At 39.4% G+C, this 11,802-nt stretch overlaps 3 protein-coding genes across 4 annotated transcripts; all 3 read left to right on the forward strand.

Annotated features, from left to right (window-relative positions):
- The first annotated feature begins 24 nt into the window (after positions 1-24).
- Positions 25-1,946, forward strand: LOC144048472 (beta-crystallin B3-like). 2 transcript variants are annotated; one of them, XM_077560483.1, is made up of 6 exons: positions 25-333; positions 480-570; positions 646-764; positions 895-1,027; positions 1,088-1,230; positions 1,302-1,946. In XM_077560483.1, the coding sequence occupies exons 2-6, from the start codon at positions 496-498 to the stop codon at positions 1,603-1,605; spliced, it is 774 nt and encodes a 257-aa protein (XP_077416609.1). In that variant the 5' UTR covers positions 25-333; positions 480-495; the 3' UTR covers positions 1,606-1,946. The 2 variants fall into 2 exon arrangements, with proteins under 2 accessions (XP_077416609.1, XP_077416608.1); XM_077560482.1 differs by having other exon boundaries at positions 25-570.
- Positions 1,947-3,441: 1,495 nt separating this feature from the next.
- Positions 3,442-7,056, forward strand: crybb2 (crystallin, beta B2). Its single transcript, XM_077562562.1, has 6 exons — positions 3,442-3,542; positions 4,500-4,587; positions 4,693-4,811; positions 4,928-5,060; positions 6,503-6,645; positions 6,729-7,056. The coding sequence occupies exons 1-6, from the start codon at positions 3,457-3,459 to the stop codon at positions 6,895-6,897; spliced, it is 738 nt and encodes a 245-aa protein (XP_077418688.1). The 5' UTR covers positions 3,442-3,456; the 3' UTR covers positions 6,898-7,056.
- Positions 7,057-9,614: 2,558 nt separating this feature from the next.
- Positions 9,615-11,791, forward strand: ctu1 (cytosolic thiouridylase subunit 1 homolog (S. pombe)). The gene is made up of 3 exons (XM_077561585.1): positions 9,615-9,816; positions 10,454-10,954; positions 11,014-11,791. The coding sequence occupies exons 2-3, from the start codon at positions 10,459-10,461 to the stop codon at positions 11,547-11,549; spliced, it is 1,032 nt and encodes a 343-aa protein (XP_077417711.1). The 5' UTR covers positions 9,615-9,816; positions 10,454-10,458; the 3' UTR covers positions 11,550-11,791.
- Positions 11,792-11,802: the final 11 nt, after the last annotated feature.

Here is an 11,802-nt window from a genome sequence, read left to right on the forward strand (position 1 = left end):
CTTTAGATTTTGTGAGTTGCCTATTTGTAACCTTGCGTGTTTATGCTGAGTGAGGCCGTTTGTGCAATCCTCTTGGCTTTCTCTCCCCATGCCTCTGCACAGCGTTGCTTGGCAGGCAGGCGGACAGGCAGCGCAACCTGTGCCAACGCAGCTGCCCATTGAGAGGCAGCGTGATGGATACAATGTGAGCGACAGACTTGCTGTATCAACAGCTCCCCCTTTTCTGCTGCTGTGGCCAGAATAAAACCATAAATACCCCCTTGTCCCTGCCCTCTAATGGCTCAACCACACCAAACACCAAGTGGCTTTGAAAAAGAGGGAGAGCATCACCAGGTAACGTCTCCATCCGGATGCAGTGATCAATAGTAGCTGGGTAGTCATTCTAAAAAGTTGATTGAGTCCAATTAAATTGATTTGATAAACACAGGCATGATCCACTACACATAATGGCAATTTGTTTTATTGTGCTAACTAAAAAGTGGAGGAGCGATTGAAATGTCAGAACAGCAGAATGCCCCAGAGCAGCTGGCTGCAGGGAAGAGCCCGGGTGGAGCTGGAGCCACATACAAGGTATTATATTAAAATACCAGGATGGCCAATGTATGCCATGCAAAACGCGTTAACTCACCGTTCTCTATAACCTAGGTCGTGCTGTTTGAATTTGAGAACTTCCAGGGAAGCAAGGCTGAGTTCTCAACAGAATGTAAAGATGTTCTAGAGAAGGGCCTCCAAAAGGTTGGCTCGGTGATAGTCGATTCTGGGCCGTGAGTAAACGAATCAAAATTCATCAAATACTGAGCTCTCTCGAAGACCAAAATAAAAATAAATCATCATCATATACATGCTATCAAATGTGTCGATTTAACCCCATTGTTGTCGTTTCCCCTCCCGCAGATGGGTGGGTTATGATCGGCACGGCTTGACGGGGGAGCAGTTTATCCTGGAGAAAGGCCAATATCCTCGCTGGGACACGTGGACCAACAGTCAGAACAGCTACTCCCTCTTGTCTCTAAGGCCTCTCAAAGTGGTGCGTATGAATGGCAATACATTGCCAAGCGAATCTTGATTAGCTTTTGTCCACCTTCAGGATAGCGCTGACCACAAACTACACTTGTTTGAGAACCCTGGATTTACCGGTAGAAAGATGGAGATTATTGACGACGACGTCCCCAGTTTATGGGGCCACGGTTTTCAGGATCGCGTAGCAAGTGTCAAAGCTCTCAATGGAACGTAAGAGCTCTCCTTACTATCACTTCACATTCTCTTGATAGTCTGACGGTAATGTTGCACTTCTTCTCTAGATGGGTGGGCTACATGTACCCGGGCTACAGGGGGCGCCAGTTTATCTTTGAACTAGGGGAATTCAAGCACTGGAATGACTGGGAGGCCCCCGTACCACAAATCCAGTCTGTGCGACGTGTGCGGGACATGCAATGGCATAAGCGGGGCTGCTTCTCTGCTCCTGACCCGGCTCCGGCTCCCGCTCCTGCTCCGGCTCCGGCTCCGGCTCCGGCTCCGGCTCCTGCTCCGGCTCCTGCTCCGGCTCCGAACCCAGATCCTGCTCCAGCACCTCCTGTTCCTACTACCAAAAGTGGGGCCAGCTAACCTGCCTCTCCCAAGCTCCATGTGGAGCCGTAGCCAACCATGACAAATGCTGCTTGTCCCCACAGAGGAGTGCCATTATATGTTTCCATGGCCAATAAAAGTTATTTGACCAGGAATTGGTGGTTGTTAATAATTAGTCAAAGTGTAGGTGTGGTGTCATGTAAACATTGTAGAAAAGGAGCTAGAAAATGAATGTATGTGAAACTATTCCAGTCTTCCACTTTTTCGTAGCATAAAGAGACCACAATGTGTTCTGTTCATGTGTGATTAGCTTCTAGTGGACAGCATGGAAAGTGTATCAAACTGTATGTAAGCTTGCTATTAAAACATAATGCACCACATTCCTCTCTACAGTCCTCATTGGCTCACCAACATTGTTTTGTCCTCTTGTCAGCCAATCATCAAATTTCCAATTTTAAAATGTGACGCCCATCTTCTAACAAAAAAAAAAAAGCTTTTTCCCTGAGCCTGAATTGAAATGGATTTCTTATCTATAAATGAAACTGATCAAATAAAGGCCAGACCACTTTGGAGGAAACCTTGGATCTGATATGGCAATCCTGCATCCATGATACTCATCATACTACCAATTATAACATCCAAGGATGGAATATGAAACCTTGCTAATAGAACTTACGCTATCGCAATTATTACAAATTTTCCATCAAACTATAAGAAACAACAGCCAACACACAAAAGACATAATTTCTTACTTCATAACGGTAAAAGAACACATGCAGTGGGATAACCTCAATAAACAATATCTACATTGTACAACAAAATCAGTCTTTATTAACAGAGAGGAATTATAGCAAAGTCTAATATATTAAAAAAAAGTTTTAAAAAATCTGTGTTAATGGGGAAAATTCGCCTCCAATAAATATTTATTAACCATGACTCAACATCTTACCTGATGAAAATAATGTTTTGCTTTGACTACAGCATTGTCAAACCACAAATAAAGAAGGAGAATCCTCAATTTGCATATGTATTATATACGTATAGCATACACAATTACATGTATGCATCTACTACTTTTATTGTGTGCTTTTATTGCTTTTATTGTTGCCTGTGCTGTGCACTTTGAGATTTATTTTATAAATGTAAAGTGCGTTACAAATAAAATCTATTATTATTATTATTATAAATCAGGCTTCAAACAGAGATGCGTACAAAACCGCACAGCAAATGTAGTAGCACCCCTGAGAAGTTGGCAATTAAATGCTTGGTACGATATTCTGAATGTGGGATTTATCTCTCATAATGAGAGACATTTAGCATACATTTAGCATACAACTGACTCTAACACGACACAAAGTCACTATGTGACATTTGAGCACGACAAAGGACTTATCGCTTAGTGCGCAATACAGCATCTATACGAACGTAAACAATACAAATGTATATATCTTTCAATTAATTTGTTAACAAAACAATCCAACAATTTTATTGTTATTTAGAGGCTAAATACGTACATGAGACAACGTCCATTTTATAAAAGGGTACATCCAATCACAAATTGGACACAGTTGCTTCACTTTTTTTTTTGTCCATTTATAATTATGAAAAATACATTTCCAATGGAATATCTTCCACAAGCCCCATCACAGGAATGTTCACTCTCCTCTCTCTCTCTCTCTTTGTGGGTGGGGACCTTTTGGCACTGTTTGTGCTGAATCATGGGGATATTGAACAAAGACTGGCTGGATAAAACTGACAACTAATGAAATTACTTTGTGGGGGGTGTGACACCCCAGTGTGGTGGGGAGGGAGTCTACGCAGTGACCCCTCAACTCGGTCTGCCTGGCCTATGGCAGGCCTTTCTGCGGGCTGGCATGGTCACGGTGGGTAATGTTGGCAGAGTTTCCACCCCTGCCTTTCCAGTATATATTGAGCACAGGGCACCATCACAACCACACTGGCACAGACTGGCACTGGTAAGACTTCATCTCTATTATTTTGTATTTGAATTGCCATTTTTGTGATGATTTCAGCTTAGACTAATTGCTGTTCTTTTGATTTGACACATTAATGTGTTGCACTCACAAATGTTCATACTTTGGACTAAATTTGAATTTAAGTGAGCTTTTATTTTTGTTAATGGTATCTTTTATTTGATGCGGACACAAGAAAGCAGAAAAAGTAAATACTTTCATGTCCCAAATGATGCATCCTGATCTTCTGAATGTGTCGTTTATTAGAATGCTTTAGATCACGCAGTCTCGACGGGCGGATCGTAGAAAGCGAATCAAAAAGTATGATATCGGCAAATATAATGTGTGCCCACTGTCCAATGCTGGACTTTTATTCTAGAAATAAAATGAAATAGCTAATCTTATTTATTTTGTAAATGTTGACATTTAATTGTATTTTTTGTACATTCATTTGTACATACAGTATGGAATTATCATATTCCTCCTCAGTTCCTTAATCATGTGTAAAAAAAAAATCTATAAAATAAAAAAAAATCTATCCTCGTCCTTTTGAGTGTGATCTTAAAATGAAATTGAGAATATCGGCTCATATTCAGATGAAGTTATTAGCTTTATACACTCTAAAAACAGTTGGGCCAAAAATAACCCAAATATGGGTCAAAAATGGACCAATCCTCTTCTTGGGTCTATTTGACCCAACTTTGAGTCAAGAAATTGGTCTTTTAGTGTAAAACAACTCATAATTATTGGTCAGATCATTTACTTGGGTCAAAAACTTGGGTCATTTTGTATAAAACAACTTAGAAAGTTGGGTCAAATTCACCCAAAATGCGTATCGGTCCTTTTTTTTTTAATCCATAATTGGGTTTCTTTTGACCCAACTGTTTTTAGATTGTATGTGCATTTCCATCTACCAACAAACAGAAATACAAACATAGCTTTGGTATGTTTTTGTTTCAGTTTCATCTTTGCCAATCAGTTTATTATGGCCACAGACCACCAGAACCCTGCATCCAAGCAGCAGCAGCCAGGCTCCAGTGCACTCAAGGTAACATTCATTTTCAGATAAAAAAAAAAAAAATTCTCTTCACTTGACCATCAGAAACATTATTTATCATTCAACATTATTTCTCCCCTTCTTCTGTTTCCACAGCTGGTGATCTATGAGCAGGAAAACTTCCAGGGACGCTGCCATGAGCTGACTGGACCCTGTAACAACCTCCAGGAAGCAGGCGTGGAGAAAGTGGGCTCCATACTGGTGCTTTGTGGACCGTGAGTGTGGGTTTAGAAATGGACTCTAAGTAGAATTCAGGAAGAAGAAGACTATTAAGTGGTTTCATCTCCACAAAGCTCACAACCCTGCTTCTCTTGCTCTTAACTCCTCTCAGATGGGTGGGATATGAGCAGGCAGACTGCAAGGGCGAGCAGTATGTGTTTGAGAAGGGGGAGTATCCTCGCTGGGATTCCTGGACCAACAGCAGGCGCAGCGACACCATTGTTGCATTCCGACCAATTAAAGTGGTGAGAAAGCATACGATTTTGGTATTATTTTTTAGGGCTGTCAAAATTAAAGGATTCACTCTGGAGCTTAATTTTAATCCTTTAAAGCATTAAAACTCAGTTAACTCACTTTTATTTACTTCCTGTTATGTCCTATAACCTGCCATCAAACACACACGGACTACTTTCTTTTTTTTTTTTTTATGCTTTTCAAGAAATTTCTGAGAATTGTTTCTATGAGAAAAAAAGATGGCCTGTGAAGCTGAGTCAATTTTGATCATTTTAACATTTTTTTTACAGTAGTATTCTATACAAGGATCAAAGAAAGATATTGGAAAAGTCTTTGATTTTAAATATATTTGACGATTTTACATTCATTACAAGATTTTACTCAATATCTGTTATAAGCGTTGAAGAAAAAACTAGAAGCAGAAGAAGAAAAATTTGATTAATTGTGATTAATCGTGATTAAAAAAGTTTGTGATTAATTAGTTAACTAATTTACTGCCGTAAATTCATTTAAAAAAAGATTATTAAAAATTAAAGGCAAGAGGTGATTAAAATGTTTAATTGTAATTAATTGCATAACTTCACTAGTTAACTAACGATTAATCACAAATTTTACATCTGTTCTAAATGTACAATAAACAAATTCTAGGTTTTCCTACTCTTGTTAACAAAAGTGGGAAAAAAATGTTAAACTAATAGAAATAGTTAAAATTATTTTTGGACGTTTATAGCCATCAATGGCAGTGAATAAGTTAAAAACATTTTAATCGCTTGACAACACTAGTTTTTTTTCAGATGTGATTTTTTCCCCCCCTGAAAGATAACATAACACATATTCCCTTCCATTTACAGTTTTCTGTTATATAGCTGTGCTTAAATTCATATACAAGGTGTTGCTCCTCATGTTATTCTCTCTAAGAGCATCAAATTAATCTTTCCAGGATAAAATTTTTAAAGTTTTCTTTACAATATTGTGCTCTATATGGCCCCATTAGTCTAAAGACCGTATTCTAATTAATATTGGATTTTTGTAACATGAATTGAGCAGCAAAATCCACCCATTTTGATCCGTCTCAGGGGGCAGCCATTTTGCCACTTGCTGCCGACTGAAAATGACCTCACGGTTGTTCAGTGCACAAGTAACGACCAATCACGGCCCTGATTGCAAACGTAATGTGCCCGTTTTCGAAAACAGGTGAGTCATGATTGGTTGTTAGCTGAGCCTTGAGCAACTGTGATGTCATTTTCAGCAAGTTGGCAAAATGGCCGCCAATGAGATGAATAAAAATGGGTGGATTTTGTTACCTAAAATCAGTATACTGTGTTTACATTTGTTGGGGAACATCGAACATATTATTGCGAAGAAAAATGTCCCCTTTTAAACCAAATTCATCCTAGTTGCTAATCTCAAACTCACTGACTACGCACCGCTAATGCTTTGTTTTCTTCCCCAGGACAGCCAGGAGCACAAGATTGTCCTTTATGAGAACCCCAGCTTCGCGGGGAAGAAGATAGAAATCATCGATGATGACGTTCCCAGCTTTCACGCCCACGGCTACCAGGAAAGGGTCTCCTCTGTTCGGGTTCAAAGCGGCACGTGAGTCCATCGATAGCTTGTCAGAAGCCTTACAGCCTTCAACTAATCCTCATCTGTTTCTTCTTGTGCTACTGACACGCCAGTTGGGTGGGCTACCAGTATCCGGGCTACAGAGGTTTCCAGTACCTGTTCGAGAAGGGCGAGTATAAGGACAACCTGGAGTTCGGCGCCCAGATCCCACAGATCCAGTCGGTTCGGCGCATCAGAGACATGCAGTGGCATCAGAGGGGTGCTTTTCACCCCGTCAACTAAGCTTATGAGCATTTCCTAGTATGAACCTTGACCTCTGCAAGCTTACTCCCATCCCGCAATGACCATTTCCCTCATTAGTGGCAAACTGCACCGATATTATTGCAGCTGTTGCAGAAGTGAATCATTTGAAGCAACTAAATAAATTCCTTCTTGCTTACATTTCTCCAAGTCAAGTGAGTCCGTTTTGTGAAAATGACCAGGGTTTGCCGCACCATTTCAGATGCTGTCACTTGTCCTCGTCATGGTCTATCACTATGTACATCAAATATTTGTAAGAAAAACACTTAAAATCAGAAAGTAAATCATTTTATTTTATTTCGAGAGTTTGGATTTACCAACGCATGTTAAATCAAGGGTGTTTGTGAGAATCGTAAAAAATTGTGAAAATTTCATAAATGTGTATTTTTATGAAACAGATTGTACTGCGGAGATTAAAACAGTTCCAAGAACTCTCTGTGTTTTCCACCACATTTGCACGGGTTCCATCGGAAACATGCTCCTGTTGGTCTTTAGTGCGTCCTTGAAGAATCTTACACTGTTTAGTGTGAAATTAAAACAGCCCAAAGTAGAGAAATCATACAGAGGTCAGAGGGGGGCACTGGCAAAGGCAACGACAAATACTTGCAAAAATACAAGCTCCCTTTTCTCAGAAACACTGATTACAGATTAATCCTCCATGTATTAATGTCAGACAGGCTGCTAATATATTTGGAAAAGATCAGTAGTTCAACATTTGATAGAGACAATTATTATGAGGATGTGATTGGAGTTTGTTATGGGGGCGCGCAAAACGATGACCTAAGTGCAGTGTGAAAAGGCCATACACTCTCCAGGACAAACCAGTGGATTTTTATTTGTCTTCTATAAAAACGTGAAAAAGCCCACCATTGATAATGATTCCTTTGGTACACCCGTAGCCAAAGCAGGGAAAGCTTGGCATTATTTAAGTATGCCCCCCCACACATTGCCCCATATTTAAGTGACATGTTACTATTAATGTTTTCTTTTTATTTTTTAAACCAGTACAGACCATTGTTTTCTTGTGTAATTTATGTACAGGTCGTCCAAATAGCTAGAGTACATTTTCCAAGCACAGTTCAGTTGTATTTATCTTGTAAGTAGGCTAGCATGCATTTGCATTTTTAATGTTTAAGCACTATTTCTTTTGAAACAGTTTTTAACTAGAATATGTATTTAGCTTTTTATTTTCAATTTTTCATTTTAATACAATCATTATTTCAGTATTTGTTTATTTTCGTAGTGTTATGTTACAGTGGTTGACAATAATAGCAAATAAAATTAGGAATTAAACCTCTGCCTCGTTTATAATGGACACTTGGCCATGCTACGCTAATGTATTTAAATATTGATCATGATGGGAGTTGTAGGACTTGGACAGGAATTTTTTTGAGGGTCGCACTTGGTCATTTAAAAAATATATATTATTAGCTGACATAATTTTGTACAAGCAATCAAAATTTCAAATTACAACGTGTACAACAATAACAAACAACTACAATCATTAACGGCATTACTCTGACTGCACCTATCAACTTTTATCTTCCCTAGATAAAGGAGGGGCGGAGTTTTTCTTACCTCATTTGAAGTCATGTCTTGTCAACTGTGGCTGTCGCTTTAAGATCATGCGCGTACTCGCACGTGCGCTATGAACGAGCCTGACACAGATGTTGCAGTTACGCTTTGGGCCAGAAATGGCAGTCGCGAGTAAAAAAGTAAATTTTAAGGCCAGGCATTAGAATGCTAACTTACTGATGTTTTAAATAAGATTTTATCAACATTTTTATGCCTGTGGGCAACGCTTTTGTAACAGAAGAAAATGCCTTATACATTACTGGGAACATTTTGACTTTCAAAAAGTTCTCATAAGTATAGAGATTTCCATTGTCATCAAAAAGATCAGCAATAAAAGTTATACCCCTTTCAATCCAACCTACTTTGTATAAACTTTTTTTTTTACCACTTGTAATATCACAATTGTTCCAAATAATATTCTTGTGTGGTATAAAATTGTGAACATTTCCATGCAAGCAAAGCCTGCTCATAGGATTAGGAGACCGCAATGAACCTGAATATTCAAGACAATTCTTGAGCCATTTGACCTTAAAGGTATAGCTATTACTAAAAATTCTGCGTTTCTAAACCACCTTCAGATCTCTCCATACAAAGAATTTCCTTTTAAAGTAATTATGCTTATTTCTCCACACAAATCTAATAAATAACTTATCAATCTCTACACATTGTGAACAAAAAGTGACAAAGCAGGATACACCAAGCGTGATATGCATTCTGTCTTAGACAATAACACTCTTGCCACAAATTTTGATGATCTCTGAGAGCCCTATTTTTTTTATATTAAAATGCCAATATATTTTATACATTGCTTAACTGGAATATTGCAAATTAAATTTTCATCATTTTCATCTAAACACAAAATCTCACTTTTATTTACATTAAGTTTAAGACCTGATGCTTCAAAAAATTATTTTGTTACTGCTAACGCATTTTGCACCTGTTCTCTATCCTTAAGAAACAATACAGTGTCATCAGCCAGCTGGGATATCCATATCTCTCGATTAAAGATGACTAATCCTTTAGGTCGCACTTGGTCATTCTCCATTCTCCACTTGGTGAAAAACGTTCGAGTGGTATTTCATGGCGTCGACGATAGGGTGCGCTATGTGGAGATAGTTGATGTCACTTCCTGTTTGTCAGTGAAGAAGAGCCGATGGAAAACAGCTGCAGCAATGGCTAGCTAGTAGCTAGTCGCCATGCGCATGCGGCTCACAAATGTGACCATTTTCTCAACTCCTGTTTCGTTGAGTTACAGAAGTTGACATTTGTGCTCTCTTTCTTTTGTTCATCTTGGCATTCGTTCTCAACCCAGACTCCGCTTGAATGGTATGAAACACCAACGAGACTTGCTTAGTTTAGCCTAGTAGAAGCTAACCATGGAAGTGAATCGATTCGAAACGTAGCTTAGTGTTTGTTACAAATTAGTGAGACTCCAAACCTGATCAGTAAATGTTTTGTTGCTTGCTCTTTTACATACCTTGCGGGGAAGTTGTTACACCGTTTTTACTATAAAGAAAACCGCTTTATTTAGTTTAGTCACAGTGATAACATACAAAATACCGTGGTACAATATTTTATTATGATCACATTCCTGTAGACCTTTTTGTACACAGGAAAATGTTAAACAGTTTTTTTTTTTTGCATGCTCCTGTTAAAAAATTACACGTCATAAACAGTGTGTGATTTTCTTTTTAATATATATGTCTGTAACGCAGTAAAATAAAAACTCATTTTATGATTATATTTTTAAAGTTGAAAATGTCAGTGAGGTACAATAGTAAAGATGTTTGGTGGTACATCACAACTTTAACCGTTTAAAATGGGGATATATGTGAAATATGACAATAAAGGTGGGTTTATTTGTTGATCTATATTGATATTTAAAAAAAAAAAAAAAAGCTGGATGTTGAAACGAGTGGTAACGTATGTTCATTGATTGTGAACACATTTAATCTCCTAACAGCAAAGATGCCTGTCCAGTGCAGCAGCTGTGCTGAAAAGCGTGCCATCCTGAAACGTCCAAAAACGGGCCACTCGCTGTGTAAGGAGTGCTTTTTCTGGGCCTTTGAAGAGGAGGTGCATCAAACTATAGTGGCGGCGAATTTATTCCAACCCGGTGAGACCGTCGGGATCGCCGCATCTGGTGGCAAAGACTCCACGGTTCTCGCGCACGTGATGAAACTTCTGAACGAGAGGTACTCGTACGGCTTGAATCTCATGCTCCTTTCTGTGGACGAGGGCATCACTGGTTATAGGGACGACTCTTTGGAGACGGTGAAGAGGAACCAGCAACAATACGAGCTGCCGCTGAAGATCGTGTCATATGAGGAGCTGTACGGCTGGACTATGGATGCCATAGTCAAGCAAGTGGGACTGAAAAATAACTGCACCTTTTGTGGCGTGTTCAGACGACAGGCACTGGATAGAGGAGCTGTCATGCTGAAAGTGGACAAGATCTGCACAGGTAACGCCAAAACGGTAAACAAGACCCGCTGCAACTCCTCATTCATTTTTTTTTTATAGGTCACAATGCAGATGACGTCGCCGAAACGGTGCTGATGAATGTCTTGCGAGGGGACATAGCCCGTCTGCGGCGTTGTACTGCCATCTCCACCAACAGCCAGGGCGACGGGGTCGTACCGCGCTGCAAGCCTCTCAAATACGCCTATGAGAAAGAGATAGTTTTGTATGCTTATTTCAAAAAGTTGGACTACTTTTCCACCGAATGCATCTACTCCCCCAACGCTTACCGTGGCCACGCGAGGACTTTTTTAAAAGATCTGGAGAGCATACGTCCCAGCACCATCATTGATATCATCCATTCGGGGGAGAATCTTTCTATACGGGAGGGAGTGAAGATGCCTGTGCAGGGGACTTGCAGCAAGTGTGGTTATATCTCCAGTCAGACATTGTGTAAGTCCTGCGTGCTGCTGGAGGGGCTAAACAGAGGCCTTCCCAAGCTGGGCATTGGAAAACACCACCGCTTGCATGATAAAATTGTCAACAATCAGCCACTTACTGAAAAGGAGGAGAGGAAGTTGAAAGTGTTTGACATTTGACAACGATGACACAAATAGATTAGATGACTTTTCTCTGAAAATGAACATTAATAACTTTAATTGATCACATGATTATGTCAAATCTATGGATTTTTAAAGCTTGCTTTCATTATTAGTAGCCATGATAAGTTCATGGTGTGCTATAACATGTTGCGTGTATCCAGGTTTTAAAACTTTTTTTTTGTTGGAGTTACACCTGAAATTAAAGCAGTGGATATTTTTTCTAGTATGTTTTCATTTTACACCTCCCTTA

This window comes from Vanacampus margaritifer, chromosome 3 (genome assembly GCF_051991255.1).
Source record: "Vanacampus margaritifer isolate UIUO_Vmar chromosome 3, RoL_Vmar_1.0, whole genome shotgun sequence".
Classification (NCBI taxonomy): Eukaryota; Metazoa; Chordata; class Actinopteri; order Syngnathiformes; family Syngnathidae; genus Vanacampus; species Vanacampus margaritifer.